At 47.7% G+C, this 19,317-nt stretch overlaps 1 protein-coding gene across 6 annotated transcripts in view; it reads right to left on the minus strand.

The window, feature by feature from the left end:
- Nucleotides 1-1,457: 1,457 nt before the first annotated feature.
- Nucleotides 1,458-19,317, minus strand: part of RASSF6 (Ras association domain family member 6) — a 78,607-nt gene continuing 60,747 nt past the window's right edge. For all 6 annotated transcript variants that reach the window (XM_075422057.1, XM_075422058.1, XM_075422059.1 and 3 more), the window contains 10 exons: nt 15,896-15,985; nt 10,488-10,566; nt 9,123-9,274; nt 6,530-6,621; nt 5,899-6,083; nt 5,638-5,739; nt 4,426-4,477; nt 3,411-3,529; nt 3,225-3,322; nt 1,458-2,513 (listed from right to left, as the gene is read on the minus strand). In XM_075422057.1, coding sequence (XP_075278172.1) covers nt 2,438-2,513; nt 3,225-3,322; nt 3,411-3,529; nt 4,426-4,477; nt 5,638-5,739; nt 5,899-6,083; nt 6,530-6,621; nt 9,123-9,274; nt 10,488-10,566; nt 15,896-15,966 — 1,026 coding nt within the window. In that variant the 5' untranslated portion in view covers nt 15,967-15,985 and the 3' untranslated portion in view covers nt 1,458-2,437. The remainder of the gene's footprint in view (nt 2,514-3,224; nt 3,323-3,410; nt 3,530-4,425; nt 4,478-5,637; nt 5,740-5,898; nt 6,084-6,529; nt 6,622-9,122; nt 9,275-10,487; nt 10,567-15,895; nt 15,986-19,317) is intronic.

The raw sequence follows: 19,317 nt of genomic DNA on the forward strand, positions 1-19,317 counted from the left end.
AAAGCAACCCCCGTTTCCTCCATCACCTCTGTTTTTCATTGCTGCGTTACCTTGAATATCCAATAACGCTTTGGAATAAATTCTTCCCCTCTTCTTGTCTGTATTTGTCAGAAATGATTCATTTAAACGAGCGCAGTATTCACAAAGAGCTACCACCGCAGCAAAGCCGCAGCCTCACCGCGCTAGCCTCTATCCCCAGCAGACTCTGGAGAATCTGTGCCACGGTCCACAGCGATTCTCCAGCATCTTTCAGTCCCAGCTCAGCAGGGCAAGAGAAACAAAAAGGATCCAAGCATGTAACACCAGATGGTGGAAAAATGGCTCAATTTCGAAACGGTGTACATGTACAGAGGATCAGAGAGCCTGCTTGAAAACACATCCTCTTTTCCACGTGGTCTGAGCATCGATTCCACTTTTGATCTCAGATCAAGGAACTATGACTATTTCATATTCCAGTATTGTCATGCTGCACCTTCATAGAACTACCTAAGCATTTAAAAAATGGAACATGCAATGAAGTAGCCTATTCTGCACAGAAATACTGAAACACTTGTCCTTGGTTCAGATGAGAAGCAGGTGTCGCGGTGCAGGCAGAGATCGCTGCAGGACTTGGAGTGCAGACTGGCTGATTTCCCTGCTTGTGCACTTGAGCTGTCTGAACACTGCTTTGCAAAAGGGTTCTGACGTGGTCCTTCTAGTCACTTCAGCAGAACGAAGCCAGAAAGGCAGATAGAGAGGTCTGCTCCTACCCTGACGCCAGCACCACCGCTGCAGAGCTTCGATGCAGCCAGCTGGTGCTCGGAGCTCACCCGGCTTCAGAGGAACCCACAGCTCCGTCCACGCCACGGCCAGCACGGCCAGCTGCTGCCTGGGCCCGGCAAGGACTGGCTGTGCTCTGCTGCAGACCCCACGGAGATTTTGCTTTACCTTGCAAGCGCAACCTGCGATGTTCTGGGGCGAGTTTCACACCTCCTAAAACTTGGCCAACGCGTATTCGAATGGGTCCCTGGGGGATTCCAGCGATGCTCATGTGCGTGCTTCTGTTGCCTCAAGGAACTTACATTTGCCCCTTTAAGGCAACTGTTCTTTAATACCACACATCTTCACGGCTGAATTATTTTTATTTCTCCCCTCTGTGCTCTCTTGCCCATAGTTATTTTCCTGGGCAGGATTACAATAGCCTACATTAAGATAAACCCCTGGCCCCAACCACAACAGCTTCAACGGGCACACTGACTTTTCATTTTTACATTACCATCCAGGTAGCATCATCTCAGGCAGCGTGCAGTTTTGCACATTTGATGTATTCCACGTGATTCCTAGGCAACAGTTTCTGCACATTGACTCCCTCTCTCTCACAGCATTTATTTCGGTTTCTGCATAAGCCAAAGGTAGCCGAGACAACACACAGATACCACGTAAACACGACAAATAGAGGAGGGCAATTAATCGTGCACAAATTGGATTTTATTTACACCTCTACAATCTGAGCTTTAATATTCAGCACGGCTCAGCCAGAGGGGACCCGACAGCAGGCTGCTGTGCTCGGCGCTGGGGCCAGACTGGGGCGGACGCCAAGCCGGCCCCGCCGCGGCCGGGACGTTCTCCCTGAACACCTCTCCTTTCCATCTTCAGCTACGGAACACAGGAGGCAACACGGAATCATTTGTTTCAACAACTGCTGAGGGCCTCCCAGGACCCAGTCAGGCAGATGCAACGGTGTCCAGCGAGCGTTCTTGCTTTGCAGTTCAAGAGAGATTTCAGAGATAAATTCCCCCTTCTGTTTAAGAGCCGAGTAGCTATTTAAGTGGAGGGTTTCCATTTATATTTTTCTAACTGTAGCTCAAAGCTTAAACAAGTTAAGCATCTACCAACCTGAAGCCAGTGGGATTTCAGGTCTCTCTTGCACAGGTTGTTTTGGAATTCGTTTTTTGGTTTTTTGGGGTTTTTTTCCGGTAAGCAAAAAGCCTAACTGCAATCTTGGCTACATAAACACGTTGCCACTTATCTCTACTGAAAAGCTTCCTCCTAGTATAATTCAACATTTCTCTAGTAGAAGGAAAACCATACACTTAATTTTCCTATTTTCTGCATGATTAGTGCATGGGTTATTGCAGCATTTCTTCTACGCTAGACTTTCGGTAATGGTTTGTAAATGAGTAGGTTTTAAAGCCTTGTGCTTTTCACGGGGTTTTTTTTCCCCATCTGAAGTTTCAGGCTAGGTTCAGCATCTGTCTTCTGAGGGCTCCAGCGCATCTTCCTGGGTGGTTCCCAACTTGTGTTCCAGAGCTGCAGGGAAGCGGGTTCAGCTTTGGCTGCGTAATTATCCAGAGCAGCTTTGGCACTGGGAGCAGCCTGTGCTCCAGGTGCTCCTCAGCCGTGGCACAGCGGAGCAGCCACCCTGACTGTCCGCGGGCACCCGCCGCAGGCCGTCACATCAAACAGTAGTCTCTGTTTTTTTAACAGCTCGACTGTGCAGGTGCTGGCATATCAGACTCTTCTCTTTCAGGTACCTGAGATGAAGAGAGCGAGAATGCATTTAAGTAACAGAATCCTGCTAAAACGGAACCCAAATTCTAACGTGCTAGTTGAATGGCTGAAAAATGTTATCATGAAAGCTTTTCTGATAGAAAATGGCAATGGCTATTTATTTTTTTCTTTAGGTTTCCTGGCCCCTTCGATTCAAAGCGATCCTCAGACAGTCCTTTGTTAACAGACCCCTGGCTGGTGTGGACGCTCACTGCTTTTGACCTCGGGACTCACGCCCACGTTCAGAGATAACGGTGCGCTTCTCACTCGTGCCCGTTGTGGATTTTGAGCTGCTGTCAGCAGAACTCATGCCATTTATCCAGAGCGAAGCTTTAGAGGGACACTAAGAATTTGGCACTAATCTAGCTTGAATGCTGTGCTACCTAAGCAGTGCCCCAGTACGCACTGCATTTGTACCCGATACACAGCAGCACGTAGAGACTGAGGAACCAGTCTTCGGCTCAGAAAACAAAGTAAACAGAACTAGCCCTGAGGGTCTGAACTTTCTGGAAAGATCCCCCCACGTGTATGCAGTCAGTATTTATGCTGGAATCTTTAACACCACCAGCTCATCTGGATGTACAGGATATAGCAGGATTATAAACCCCACGAATGCATTCGCCTCTTGGGCCAACCCAGAAGTGTAAATATTCTGCTGGGCTCCAAGCAACCCCACTAGTTTTACCCCTATTTACCTTGCAATTGTCTGCTGAATCTCCTGTTCTTCTTCTTCATTGATTCTGTGCAGAATTGACTCCAAGAAGGGCAGATGAAATGGAATATACTGAGCAACCTATCAGGCAGACGACCAGAGACGCCCATTAGCGAGCACGCTGACTGGGAAGAACGCTGCGAACTGTTAGAACTGAGGATATACATACGTCACTGCTGATCTCTTCCACATCCCTGTCCATGAGAAAAAACTTGGCAATCTTCTCCGAGGGCCCCTGCAAGAGTCTGTGCAGTAAGGGAACGTCTCCACTCCTCAGCTGCTTCTTTTCTGGGATTTAAAAGAACCGTTGTGATGCCCAGAACATGGAACAGTGCCTCCAGCTACCTCACGCAATCAGTAGTCTTTTTTCTTGACAAAGATCCTGTATTTGACTGATGTGCAATTATTAGATACCTACCAAGTCTAAGATATGTTTTCAGGAGGATGTGGCACCTAACTTCTACTACGCGTTTTGAAAGAAATTGGTAGAATCCGCGATTTCGGTAGCCAAGTAAGCATTTAAGAGACCAGTCCCAGGCCCACCAGCTTGACCATGACTCCCCAAAACAAAACTTACTACATAATTTTCAAACATCATTTCAACTTCCTATTTTGACATTTATGGTATGTGCCCATCCGTTCTGTCTGGCATTCTTTCAGGTATTCCATTTAATAAAGAGAAAATTACCTGTTTTGCTGAAGGAATAGAGTAGACTGTGCTGTGGAAGGAAATGTTCTCCACTGAAAAACGAGTACTTTTAGCTAGGTATCTGCAACCCAGGACTACCATCCAAAACTGTGAATTAAAATGTCCCATAACACTACCAGCAGGAGCCTGGCATCCCACGGTTGCAGTGTGGCTGAGCAGAACAAAACTTAGAGCCGAAGAGCATCTTAAACACAGCCTTTAAATACAGGAAGGACGCAGGCCTGTTTAGCTGAACCACCCACACTGGCAGCACGCTGACAGCCCCCCGAACACGACTGCTCAGGTTCTCCTCCCCGTCTCTCAGAGCACAGAGCTCTGCAGGGTCTCCAGCGCAGCCGCAGTGCCACACGCGCCCGCGCTGTCCCAGCAAGGGCAGCTGCCCGCGGCGGAGCCGGCCGCCCCAAGCTCGTCAGCGCACACCCGCGCACGGAGGACAAGCAGAGACGGAGCGACCGCGCCGCAGCGTCTGCCTTACCTCCGGAGGCGTGGATAATGTAAAGGGCAAACTCATGGGGGCTGTTTTCTATCTGTTAGACACAAACAAAAAAAAGTCGGTTCAGACTGACGGACACACTTCCCTAGCATTTCACCCTGTGCTTCTCAACTCAGATATTTACATCAAAGGTCGAGACCGGGCTCCTGTCTGTGGAAATGTTACAGGAGACCGGGCTTGGGTAAGGCAGAAAGCTATGCTGCCATGCTCATTGTCCCTGCCCCCACCACCTCACGGCTGCTTATTGCCCAAATCAGTGACAACACCAGGTCTCTCCAGCCACATTTCCTTGGAGCATCCTTCACCACTCCAACTTTCTTTTTGGGTGATGTGCATATTTGCTGAGAGCATTACCATTAGGGGGAAGCCCTGGGATGTCTTCCTATCCACTTGCCCACACATCCACACTCGGGAAACAGCAGTCCTTTGGGACAACCATTTTTCAACTTCTTCTCCACAACTTTACAGCCTGCTCTGTAATTCCATTCCTTATGTCATTAAGCAATAACAGCAAAGTCTCTAGACAAGTTAAATGGAGAATTATAAAAAATCATCCACTAAGAAGCTACACCCAATAAGGACACTGGAGAAACATGCAGCACCAGTGGTAAATGTATTTCTGACTGGGTGTAATCATGCTCATGGAAGCTGCTACCAAAGAAATTCCAAATCAAAAAAAAGTCATTTTAGACAGTATGGCACTGATCTTGAGCACTAGTTTTAACTCTTTCTGGAGCTTTCTATGTGCCTGGATCTAACAGAACGCGTACCCCAGCCACTCGGGCTAGAAGAGAACTCCCTCTTGTTTGAAGTGAAATACACCCAGCGGTGCCCCGCACTAGAGGGAAGCACGGCCACGGGCGTTAAGCAACCAGGCCTTCTCCGCGCTGGGAAACGCTCCAAGTGCAGCAGCACTGTCCCCTCCTGTGCCTGAGCCGACAGAGAAGCGGTTCTGTGGCTCTTCCCTCACTGCACACCCAATACACCTTTTCTAGACTCAGACAGCCGTGAAACATTTGTAAAATAAACCCAACCCATTCCTTAAATGTGGCCCAGGTGGTTTTTTCCCTATGCTCTAGTCTCTGCACTGTCCCCTCCCGGCTTTTCCCTGCCTTTCACGCCGCACTGGTGTGACACGCTGGAGTTAACGTCTCGAACACGGCTGCACTTGCTTCTGCAAGCACGCAGAATTACCTTAAACTTCCGAAGCAACTGTTCTATTACTTGTTTTGTCCTCATCAGGCTGTTTATTCTTATTTTGGTTTCTGATCCAAAAGCAGGAGTGAAAACTGATGTCTAGGAACAAAACCAGCAGCAACAGGGCGTGAGGAGTGCTGGGACCCCAAGGGAGACGAACGGGCACAGCCCCGGGCCAGGGCAAGCTGTCAGGCACACGGCCACACGCCGTACAGCGAAGGGTGGGCCGTGTCCTCAGCGGGGCACGGACGTTCATACCTCGTAGTTGTAGAAGTGGCCATTAATGGAAAACCTGTGGGTTTCTACTTGTGCCCTCGCTGCCGTGGGGAGCTTGGTCCTCTTCCGCACAGCCGCCGCGTGGCTGCCGGCCCTGGGCAGCGTCGCGCAGTCGTGGTCCTGCTCGCTCGTGCACTTCAGAGTGCGGCTTTCGTAACACAAATAACCTGGACAGTAGGAAACCACATCAGCATCTTGTACAGCCGCTCTACCCTCCTTGCCAGCACCCCCACAAGGCTCTTGGTGGAGGGATATTTTTAAATTTTATTTTATTTTTTCTTGGGGGGGTGTGAATGGGAGAGGAGCAGGGCACGGGCGTTCAACAAAGAGCAGTAGTCTGTCTGCCGTGGCCACAGTTTGCTGTTTTGTTCACTGCTTGGGAATGATTTCGCTGGTGAAAGCACAGCCCGTTAGCACCAGCCGTCTGAAAAGCTACCTGCAGAGCAATGTCTTCACTAACCCGTCTCACGTCAGTGTTTCACTCCCATGTAAGGGATGTTAGAGACAGAAAGAGATTTCCCTTTACCGGTAGGGAGGGAGCAATGTGTCAAATTATTTTTGCACAGTCACAGAACAAAGAATTTTTAGTGAATGTAAGAGCACCACCACTAACTTTTCTCAGTGTTTGGCTTTTCTTCAGTAGATGTCAACGTCTCCCCGCTAATATGATGCAGATCATCAAATTCTCCCCAGCGTGTCATTCCCCTGAAATACCAAACAGATTTATAGTTGATTACTCCTCGTTAATTCAGTGGTTTCAACTTATCCTGTAGCCAGACTTCATGCAATACATTCCTATCCCTGTTCAAAACTTTACAGAACACAACTACAGACTTCAATAAGGCATATTAAGCCAATAATTTCAGTTTATGTCATGATAAAATTAGCAAAATGGGGTATGACTAGGGACCCAAATGTAACACAATCCTATTTAGAGCCTGTTGAACATCGACCATGATGTCCCTTAAACAATTTGCAGTAATTCTTTATTTACTAACTAATCCCCAGGCATACAGAAAAACTCACACATGTTGTGGTTTAAATCATCACAGGATGGATCATGGCTGTTATACAGATGGGCACACGAAAGGCTGAACTACGGTGCTAGCCCCTTGTGCTATCCAAGCCAGCTCTGTACGAGAGCAGGGAATTCCACCCAGCCCGTTCTGAAACCCCAGCTTGCTTTCTGCCAGTATTTCCACAGCTCATTGCACATACTCTCTAGCAGAAAGTCTTTGGCCAGTTACTGCTCGGACTGAGAATAAACCAATTGGTAGGAAAATATTAAAAATTCATTTCCTATATATATTCAAACCAATCTTCAGCTAACTCCAGTGAACACGCCAAACGACTATCTCAGCTGTGTTCCATGTGTTTTAGAAGTTCATTTAAGATCAAACAGCCAAGCTGCTCTGCATACCTTAAAGCATGTCGGGGCAGCTTCGCATTTCTGTGATCACGAATTAATATTTACTTTAAGATTCAGATCTCCACCAGTCAGAAGTTTTTTTTTTTAAGAAATAAAAGGCAAAGCCTAACTTTAACTGCCAGACTGGACCCTGTGCTACCGGCCACACACACCCTGTGCCAGCAGACCTGGTCAAGGTGCACGACGAGAACCAGATCTGCCTCGGGCCCGAGCTCTTCCCCGGTTACTCCTGCCAGGTTACATCCCTTAATTTCAGCAGCAAGAGACAGGGAGGAAGACTGTCCCTGACTTCACTGGAACCCCACAGCTGCAACAATGGTAGAATTAAACCCACAGTTCAAACACGCACCGCATGCAATCTAAGGCAATGGATAATTAAGAAAATGAGCTCTGAAATACAGAAATTATCAGGGAGTCATTCAGGGTAAACGTTGGCTCAGCCTCCATATTACACACATCGCACAGCTTCAGCTCATCAGATGCAATTCAGAATTCGCCAGCCAAGGTTGGGAAACACCGTTCAAAGCAGAGAGGAGAAATACTAAGAACCCACGTCAGTTTTTAAAGACGCAGCAAATCTAGCAGGGGTCAGATCAGCACAGTGCGCTCCGGCGTGACACGTCGGAGGCAGCAGCCTGAAGGAGACGTACGCAGAGATCCGCTGCCAAGGGGTTTTAACATCAGACTTTGCACGGACAAAGCCACTGCTCCTTCTCTGCCTTGAACGCTGCCCCGAGAAGCAGTGGGGTCACACCTGAAGCACCTGGGAAGGTAACCTGCAGTAGATAATCACTTGGCACTAACCTACCAGCTTTCTGCTTCGAGCAGTAGAATGTGCACTAACACAAGGTCTTTCCAGGGCTGCTAATGTCATTAGGTGTCATTTATACATGTGGGTTTGGTTAATTTTTTACAGACATAAGTTTCCCAGTACGTGCACAGGAATAGTCAGTATAGACAAGAGCAGCCTCTTCCACCTTCTCACAGAATCACAGAATAGTAGGGGTTGGAAGGGACCTCTGTGGGTCACCCAGTCCAACCCCCCTGCCCAAGCAGGGTCACCTACAGCAGGCTGCACAGGACCTTGTCCAGGCGGGTCTGGAATATCTCCAGAGAAGGAGACTCCACAACCTCCCTGGGCAGCCTGGGCCAGGGCTCCGTCACCCTCAGAGGGAAGAAGTTCTTCCTCGTGTTCAGATGGAACTTCCTGTGCCTCAGTTTGTGCCCATTGCCCCTTGTCCTGTCGCTGGGCACCACTGAAAAGAGCTTGGCCCCATCCTCCTGACAACCACCCTTCAGATATTTGTAGGCATTTATAAGGTCCCCTCGCAGCCTTCTCTTCTTCAGGCTGAACAAGCCCAGTTCCCTCAACCTCTCCTCGTAGGGGAGATGCTCCAGTCCCCTCACCATCCTCGTAGCCCTCCGCTGGACTCTCTCCAGTAGCTCTTCATCTTTCTTGAACTGGGGAGCCCAGAACTGGACACAGTACTCCAGATGAGGCCTCACCAGGGCAGTGTAGAGGGGAAGGAGAACCTCCCTCGTCCTGCTGGCCACACTCTTCTTGATGCACCCCAGGATCCCATGGAAAGCAGACAAAGATGCAACGAAGATGCTACCAAGACACCTCTTTCCACCCAGCAGAAGCTGCTGGAAGACCACACCAGCTACAGACTACTGCTGTGCAAGCGACCACCACCAGCCATATCCATCGAACCCACCCATATGAGCTGTCCTGAAATACCAGCCTGCCTCCTCCTTATGGAAGTCAGTACGTTACCTTCTACTAGGGAACGAACCCACGTTCTCTGTTGACTTCAGCGTTACAAACGAGGGTATCTGCTTCTCATCCTGAATTTTTAATCGGATAGGATGTCGGATTCCCCAAAATATTGACAAGATTCCTTCAATAAATGGTTTGCTTCCTTCTCGCTGGGGGAAAAAAAATAAAAAGGAATAAGGAGTGCTGCATAATAAAGTAATAATAATCAAGTAACAATAATTATTTTCACTTCAAAGTGACAACAATACAATAAAATTGCTGAGGCCAACACAGCCCTGAAACAGGTCACCTAGAGAGGCTGTGTAGTCTCAGTACTTCAGATATTTCCAGAACAGCTAGCTAAAGCTGCAGCTGACCTGATCTCCTGTCAGCATCAGTCTGACTCTGACCGGGAGGTTTTCCAACCAACGTGTCCGTAATTCCATACAATCCCAAGTCAAATCCTACTTGTTCTACTTGGACAATGAGCTCTTCTGAAACCAGGGTGCTGAGGTGGTGGTATGGGGAAGAACGACTGCTGGTGAAGGAGGAAGCAGCAGTTAATGCAATCATCCTTGCTGACGCAGCGCACTGCATCCGTCCAAAACCTGTTATCGGTCCCCATTCTCGCTGACATAGAACTCTGTCACTGCAGAACGAGCCGGGACAGAGAAGTGAGGACTGCCCATTTTCAGGCCGTTTTTGCCCAGAAGTGCTCTAGTGTCCTCCTGGGTCTTGACACCAGCAAAACAACCGAAACACAGCTTGTGAAGGAGAAGGAAGTTCCGACCTCCAAACCAGGGGCTCTGGTAGGAGAGACAGGCTTCACGCTCTCCTCTGTCCTTCAGCTCCACAGGTGCTCCTGCTCTCCACAGAGACGCACTCCCGGGGCTACGCTTACACGTGACTTCTCTCTACTGAAGGTCCACGTTCAAGGAGAGAGCAGTAGTGTGCCCTTGACCCGAGCGATGGCAGTCCTGCCATGACCCGCTGAGGGTTCCAGCTGAAGGGGCGAGGGGGCATGGCACCCTACAGAAATATTTGCAGTACTACTCCCTCCCAGCTAACGATTTAAGACTGGAGAATAAACCCAAAGAATGATCTCTTGCGATGTGCTAAAGAATGGGATGGCATGGAGATCACACCCTTAAACTGAAACGCCCACTAGTCTGGCCATACCTATTTCTGCTCTCTTCTCCTCACAGCATTTTGCTTGACCCCTTGCTGTGGCATTTTTATCGCAGTGATATGTTCCATCTAATATGCTAACACAGAGCAGGTATCCTACACTGTTCAGTCTGGCTGCATTAAACATCAGCGTCTGTTGGTGCTTTTCCCACTATTACATTGTGCTTTTTCTATTATTTTTACATAGAGCCTTACCTGGTTATGTGACAGTTGCAGATTTTCTTGATCAGAATAGTACGAGTTATAAGTCTTCAGAAGAGACCTGAGCTGCTCTCTAGAATAAAAGATCACAACGAAAAGAACAATTTTTAAACATCTCTGTTGCTGCAAAATCGAGGTGCTAAGTGGCAGGGTAACACCCGGTGTCTGTGTTACTGCCTGCATCTTCGTGCAGGCTTGTTAAGGATTAATACGCCATTTTGTCAGGATACTGGGTGGCTTACAAGTTGCTTCTTTAAAGACCTGGTGCCCAGAGGAAATTAGTCACGTCTGATGTGACGTTAAGAACACTGCCCCAGAATAACTTGTACTTTGGACTGCTGTTCTAGTCAGGAGGGGGAAGCAAACAGGAACAACACTCCCGTGCACCACTGTCGCAGATTATTTCGTTAGGTTACAATCTGTTTTCCCCACATGACGGTTTCAATCGGGTTTTTATAATTTTTCAGATGCTCTTCTTACTTCACAATATCTACAAAGTGCCTAGACAAAACACTTCAGTTTCCTTCTGCTTGAAAGAGCACAGCTTTGCACTAAGTCTTCGCTCAGAGGAGAAAGGATGGAGATGAAGAGAACCTCTGCCAACAAGCATGGACTATAAACCTGCCCATCATCTCGTATTTCAAACAAAAATTCATGATGCCATTAAAATAAGCAACACAGAATTCCGCTTTCAAAACACTGCATTGAGACAGGAAGGCAGTGTGAGGCACCCTGGTGCTAATGATGTTTAAAGCTTCATATTAGCTTAACATTAAATTAATATTTAAGAACCACCCTGGGAGATAACTATGCCTGTCTCCATCCCTGATAAATTTACACTACAGGAGAAAAGGGTTTCAGAAAACATTTCAAATTTGATGGCGTTTCACAATGACCGTACTAGAGCTACCGCACATCCCCATTTCTTGGCCACAGCCACCTCCTCCTTTTGGCAGCTTTGTCTGGAAAGAGCGAACTCCAGCCACTGCATTTTCGCCACGTGGTTCCCAAGCCCCTGGGAAGCTGGAGCAGGCCCTGGGCTGCTCAGCATCCCGACACGCCGTCAGCCCGAGGTGTGCGGCTCAGGCTAAGGGGGACCAAAAAAGCACAGCTAAGTGACACGTATTTCAGGACCATCAAGAATGAAATGCTCTTCCCCACACCGATGAAACAGCAAAGATCTTCTAGACTTTAATTAAACAAAGCAATTCCCACCAGTGGAGATAATTAAGCAGGGGAAACAATTGCATGGAGGCGTATGAGCTCTTCCTCACGGACAATCCATAAGCAGCAGCTGAAACGATGAATAAACAAGACGGTTTAACGGGGTTTCTGGCAGGGGTGAGTGAAGACACCAAGTTTGTTTCCAAACAGCATCTATTATTTCTGTGTTTTTGTCTCGTATGAGGTAGCATAACAGCCAAATCTCATGCAAAACAGAGAGCGTCTGCAGACTCTTCTCACAGTAAGCTCCACACAGCCCTACTGAAAATACTCCAGACCCACGTACGATCAAACGTACTATTACAACTCCTATACCAATTTTAAGTTGAGAAAACCAAACAACCCAAAACCAAGGACTGACTTCCAGCACTGTCACTGTAAATCAAATCACACACGTGAATGACTTTCAGTAGAAGTTAGATTTTAACTATTCCAACAGCCAGAGTTCACCAAGAACGTCACAGAAACAACATCAGCGGTGTGGGAATATGTGGACCAAGCCCACAGCAAAGTACCACACACCTCTTTCTGCCAGAGATACGTTTAGAGAGGAACCTTACAGCACAGCCTTGGGGCATCAGAAACACTGGCATGAGCAGTCTCAGCAGAATTTTTAACTCTTGTTTTGCTGTAACTGTCACCACACGCCCACAGCCCAGGACATGAGGGTGATATCAGTGGTGACAGTGACACCCTTATCAGAGATGACAAAGCCAAGACTGATCTCTCCCCTAGGAAAGGCATCAGCCTGCCCAACACTGCAAAGCAGTTCAGAAGGATGTTGGCAGGGGTGAAATGAATCATTGCATCTCGGATTCTGACTCAGTTTACTCAAACTGTTTAAGCGGCTGCACGGCTGACTGTGTAAACTTAACAAATAAAATATTAAATAGTCAGTGTTGCTCAGGGGATCTCACGTAAGATATTAACAAACTCCAATAAATCAGTGCAACAGCAGAAGCTGGATTATGCAAAGAAACACAAATCACATAGGTGGAAAGCCCTGTGCCTTATTTTAAGTGCACCAGTCAGACAACAAATATCTCTTCTCCTGGGACTCTGATAGCCTCAGCCCAGCAGCGAACACCCTTACGACAGACGGGCTCCTCTTCCATCCTCAGCCTCCCCTTTGAGCTCAAAGCAGGTGCCTCACGCAGGACTGCGTTTCGCAGCCACCTCTTGCAATTCCCACGCTGTGTTTGGGGCGGAGGGGCACGCAGAGCGTGCCAGTGACACGCTTTCCCTCCCTCGCTCCACTTCATACACTGACCTTGGCAGTGCCCTGCTGCTTGGTGAGCCCTTGCCCTTGGTGAGAAGAGAGAAGAAACAGGGCTTTTATTCAGCAGGTAACATTAGGACAACGGCTGCACCACCTAACTCAGCAAGGTTAACTGCATTCCCTTCTAATGCTCTGGGTGTAAATTATTTACTTCATTAACTTTTTGCACCTCCCCCAAAAATATTTTGAAGGGGCTTTATCAACAGAATGCTGAGCTCCAAAACAGCATTTTCAACATCTGCTTCAAGCCACTTTGCTCTTCAATCCTAGGGACACCGGTGCTGAAAGCCTTCCTTCCCACTCTGCTGGAATGGCTCATGACAGGCTCTTTGCATCTTGTGAGCTAGGAGGGATTGCACGCCGGTCACCCCACCGAAATGGAAAGTTTTGATAGACTTCGATACGAATCAGGTACCAGTGAAATTCTGATCACACGGGCTAAATGCAAGCAAGATTAAGCACGCCTTGGCCTCATACACAGGCCAAATCCAGATGCAACGCAAGATTAACCAGCAAGTAGGAGATACGCAGTTTTGTTTGACAGATGTTGTGATAGACCTGCTGATCCTGCCAGCAAGGTGCTGAAGTCTTCTCATACTTTGCAGCCTAATACCTTTGGCAATCATTTTATTGACAGCTGTGATCTTGCAAGCTTTTTCCAGGTAGCAAGTTGGGGAGATCAGTTCCCTGAAGACAGATGAGGAATACCTAAGGACTTGGGTCACACTCTGAGGCCCACCTATTACTCTTAGTCCACCTTGGCTGCAAAGTCAAATAAAATCATAGGCTGAAAGCCCTGCGTGAGGTGGTACGGGTTATCTCGGGGGCAGACACCATTTCTCAGAGTAAGCTCTGAAGATTTTTACTTAGTTTCTTGCCTTGTCTAGAAAAGTTTCCCATCAATTTCCACAGAAGTTTGCACAAGTAAATCTTTCATGTGTCAGTCTTGCATTAGTGCATCCAACTGTGACAAGCCATTAGAAGAACCCTGAGGGAGAGATTTAACAGCAGCTCCCACTGACTTGTTTGTCCTTGTGTAGCAGAGAGACATTAGAAAAATCTTTCTTCTTTTAGCCCCAGAAAGGAACAACATGTGCACCAGCCTATGAGTTCCAGAAAGAGTCTTACTGTAACACATCTCCTCTGGGAAGGCCCAAAGACTGCCCTAACCGAGAGGCAGATGGTCATCTCCTCGGAGTTGTGCTGCCAGAAAGTCAGCAGCTCTGTTGTGTTGCGAGACTGCTCCTCACGGCACGGCTTCGTGGCAACAGCCCAGTGCAGCCAGTCACAGAAGCCAAAGGCAAGTAACTGGCAGAACAACTTAGAGACCAACCCAAGGAAGGTAACACTTACTGCAGATTCACCACTTTCTTCAGGAATGAAGGCAGGCTACAAGGAAGCCGTCAGGTCAAGGGCCCCGGTGGCAAACCACAGAGCCCAGACCATGTTCACTTGAAGCACTAACCCAAGACATTTCACCTGCACCCTCTTCCCCCCCGAGCCCCACACATTTCTCCACGGATATTTACAGCAGTTCTGCTTAAAGACACCACAGTTCAGCCAGGCAAGTAGTCCTGCACGCTTTGGCCAGGCGTTTGATCCAGCGTGCGCAATGCCATGGCCAGCAGGCTTGCCACGTCAGCAGGATCCGCAGGAACTGAGAAAGGAGCAATGTACCGACAGGTTCGCGGTGCAGACGAGGGACAGCGGTCTGGAAATTGCACTGGAACAAGCCTGAGTGCATACGGAGTGCGTTCGAGGTTCTCGACACGCTGCTTTTTCACAAGGCAAAGAAAGTTGAACAGTACTTCAAACCATGACTGTAACGCATAAGGGTCTCCACCAGGACCCACGTTCCGCCACTTCAACAGGCAAATACGAAGGGGAAATAAACCCCAGAGATACTGCTTCATCTGGTACACTTCCAAATGCTTTTGTATGCCAAGTATATGAAATCCATACAGACTGATGACCTCTGACACAGAGCACTATATCCCAGTTAGTAGTAGTACAGAAGGAACGACTCCTTCGGAGCGGTGGAGAGATGCACGTACTGCCATGTGCGTTGGGCAAAGCTCTGACACCCTTCCTTAAACAGGGAGAAATCAACAGCACTGCTCAAGCCACGTGTCAAAGTACCAGGATTCATATGCAAACCTCTCTTGCAGCATGAGAAATTCCAGCACAGGCCCCATCCCGGGGTGCATTTCCAGTTCGCCACTTCTGTGTTCCCACAGGAGCATCGAGTGGGATGGAAATGAGGTGAGAGAAGAGCCCCCTCCTCCAGATCCGGTGCTCTGGTCAACAAGGGGAGAATTAATCCCCTGAAAAGGTGACAGAGCTATATGCCAGGAGGCTCAGGGTTCACAGCAGCATTAGGAGACATTCCTGCCAGCCAGATTTAACTGTGGAAAAGCATCCTGCAAAATACAGTTTGAGTGCAATTCCAGGCTTTTTACAAGCAGGTTGAAGAACCACTTTCACTCACCGCAGAATAGAGCTGGCAGCCCAACAGGTCTTCTGCAACGAAACCCTGCCGGTGGGGCTAGGGACCAAACCCCACGCCTCAAACAAGAGAGCTCAAGTTAAAGACTGGAACTTCTCTCCAGTTCCAATCAAAGATAGGAAGGTCTTCTTCCCTAATCTGAAATCTTCATTCAGTATGCTCTAAAAGGGCTGTTCTATCCAATGAACAAAATCCACAGACCAAAAGGGTAAATGCTTTGTTCTCTGAAAGCCATGTAAAGGGCAACTTTGTTCTGCAGACGCTTCACAGAAAGCCAGTTGTAGGAACTGCTGCTGCTACAGGCTCAGCTCTCTACAGGATCCCCTGTTAATGAATAAATACGGAGTAACCTGAATAGAGCAAAGTCATTAAATGTGTTTTTTAATGATTTACCTGGTTATGAACTTCTCCTCGTTGATGGAAACAGAAGGTAGATGCTGTGCTTTCATAGTCACTTTCTTCATTTATTCAGAAGAGATGAAACTAAACAAAAAGTTAAAAAAAATTATATCCACTAATGCCACTGGGAAAGACTGAATGGTAAACACAGCAACAGAGCCTTAGTTTGCCAAATGAAACAGGCTTGGACACTCAAGCTAAGGGCTGACTATACCATATTTGGACTACCTTGTACTTAGCCTTAATACCAAAATATTTCCCACTCCTAGTAAAAAAAGCCATAAGCCATTCCCACCGAGTATATCAGAGTACCTTAAATCCCAAGTACTATATATACCAGGACTTTCTTGAGTAGTTTTAGGACTACTCTACAACTCCAGGATTATGCTTCACTTGTTAGTAGACGAAGACTGCAACCCATTTACTGGTTAGGATTCATTTGTTAATTATGGGTAGAGCATTGCCCAGGGTCACCAAAAAAAAAGTGATTCAGCAAACCACCCTTAACCAGGTTCTTAAAACAAGATGAGAAGAAGCGTTGATCACTGGCAGAGTCCTGCAGCGCACAAAGCAAGCAGCTGAGATATTAAAGAGAGAACAAGGCTATAATTAAAGTGATGTAGCAATATAATTTACAGATCACCATGTAGCTATTCCAGCACATTGTGTGGGCAACAAGCCAGACCCACGAGACTCCAACAATGCGTTCTCCAACAAGCTTAATTATGGAGTCTTGGCTGCCTTCTTTCCCCCTCAGGTACTAGAAGAAAAGGCAGACTGAGGAAAGAAACTGAAGAGACTCAGACACTCAAGATTGACAACTGATCCTGCACTGAAAAAAACTTCGTCTCAGCCCAAGAAGTGGCATCACACAGAGGGGGGCCAGGGAGAAATGAATCCCACGGAGAACAGTAAAATCTCCAAGGACTGCACTGGAAGTTGATTACTCCACTTCTATTTCTCTCTTGCTTGGGCATGACGACAGAGGAACTTGCCTAGCAGCACTTGATGCCTGTCCTCCCTGACGCCAGGAGATGGACTCGAGCCTGATTTCAGACTGCGTGGGACAGAGCCTGGTCAAAGCCGTCGGAAAAGCAGTTTATTGTCTACAGTACTAATGACAAATAGCCTTCAGAAAATTGATTTAGAAAAGAAATTCAAGCTTGAGAAGATCGTGGCTAGCTAAACAGTAAGTGCCTAGCTTCTGTGCTGATGATCCTACACTACTGAGCTTCTCCTTTAGAAGAAGTTACATGAAGTTTCCATGGTCATACATGAACAACTCCTAAAAAAAAAAAAACTATATGTAAAACCTCTTGTTTCCCACATAAAAATACATTACCTTAAACCTACAAAACACACAGGAAGTTATTTCACAACCTCTAAAAGCAGAGTGCACTCCCAAAACGAGCTGTACGTGAGCAGCTGGGGGTTCTGACAGTGCTTGCTCAGTAGCTCACGGTAAGGAGCGGGCAGGACCCCACATACCCCCTGTCCTTTGGGTGGCACCCATCGAGGCAGAAACCTGCCTGAAAGCCAGATAAGCCCAAGGACTTCTGTACAGACACGCGTTCGTGTCTGAGGAAGAGACTGCTGTACGCCAGTGTAATGGTGTTTTTTCTTTGCCTCTGAAGTCAGTTCAGTAACCACTGGCCACACCTTGAAATCTGCTTTTACGTGATTTACTAATACCTCTAGCTGAATCAACTGCCCATGCCAATATAATTTCAAAACGATTCTAGCAGATGCAGAGGAGCTTATGTACCTTGGCACCTGAATAACTGGATAGACACTTGGGCTTCCTCCCATCCGTCAGGAAAGAACATGTTAAGGAGAGCGGATAGCCAAGTCGCTGCTATTAAACACAGAACAGCAACGCCAGCAAGCTCCAGCACCGCTTCATTGCTCATGGTTGCATTCTTTTCAATAGAATTTGACCTTAAAATGATTCACATGGAAGAAAAAGCTGATGTCTACAGACTGAGAGAAGTGATCTTTACACACACAAAAAAAAGATTACCACCGTACTACCTGTTCTGTTACACAGCGAATGGCTCTTACCAGATTATTTACCTTAAAAACCTTGAGCATATCTTAACTCAGCTGGCTGCCATTAAAATGCTGACAATGGAACAAACTGGAGGAGTAGTTGGGGATGGGAACAATTCTTCAGCAACGCCTCCCCTCGCCTCTCCCCTGCTGCCCGGTCAGCCCGGACGAAGACCGCCCTTCTCTCCCGCAGCTGCTGCGGCAGCACAAAAAGCGCTCCTTGCCTTTTCCGCAGTGACCAGCTCCGCTCGTCAGGCTTCTACAAAGCACTTCCACACCGCCAGCTCACCCTGGAGACAAAGCACTGCTCCACGTACCCTTTCCATAGGCACGTTTTGGCTACCTGCATCTCGCAGCCCTTTTTTTCAGTTAACCCTGAAACCTGCGGGTTGAAAACACGCAGGGACTTCCCCGGCACGATTATCTGACACCACAAATGACAGTGTGTTTACTCTGGTGCTCCATAAATCCACAAAGCAGTCACATTTGCTATTGCCTCCCGGTATTTGATCGTTTGCCGTGTCACTCTCCTGTAGTCCTTCTGAGGAAGCCAACAGAAGTGAGGTGTTGCTTCCAGCATTGCCTCCCATTTCAACTGACAAAACCACGCTGTTTTCCAGCTCTTCCAGCAGCCCATGGTTGTGGCCTTCTATTCAAAGCTGTCTCCTGACGTGCCTGGTGTCAGAGAGGCATCTTTGGCTATGTTAAACCAGACTAGAACCACACAATTCCCTCAGACAGGGAAGACCTTGAAAGTGGGACCTTGGCCGGACTAACCTCCTGGCCTGAAACTTCACTAAGAAGAAACTTTATACTCGGAGGAAGACTGCCTGAAGCCTAAAATACTTTCGGAAGGAAAGAAAAGAAAAAGAAGGGAAGGATGGGAGTAAATGAGAAGTGGGGTAGATGCAAAATGAGCAACTCTAGAGGAAGACTGCAACTACTGGAGAAGTCTAAGAAAAGGAAAGGGGGAAAAGACCACTGCAGAATCCCACACCTGCGAGAGGATCAGCTGTCGCATCAGGGCACAAGCCAAACCTCAGAAAGGTAGCAAACTTTACTTATCTCTAAGATTTATATATTAACTGAAATGTCTTTTTCCAAGGAAAAGTCGAAGTGTTCGTGGAGAGGCAGAGGAGCGGACGTGTTTAATTTTAATAAGTACGGTGATCTTTAAGTTACACGCTTACGGGGACAGCGGAGGAACGACAAAGCAAGTGGCCACAGAGATTTTCACACAAGGATAAAAGGAGACGGCACAAGGATAGAGGAGGGCTGGAAGGAGAGGGACACTCAGCACCCAGAGCCAAGCCAAGCAGCAGCACAGCAGCATTTTCATGGAACAGCCTGGAGGTCCTTTCTGGCAC

The sequence above is a fragment of the Opisthocomus hoazin genome, chromosome 5, assembly GCF_030867145.1.
Source record: "Opisthocomus hoazin isolate bOpiHoa1 chromosome 5, bOpiHoa1.hap1, whole genome shotgun sequence".
Lineage (NCBI taxonomy): Eukaryota > Metazoa > Chordata > Aves > Opisthocomiformes > Opisthocomidae > Opisthocomus > Opisthocomus hoazin.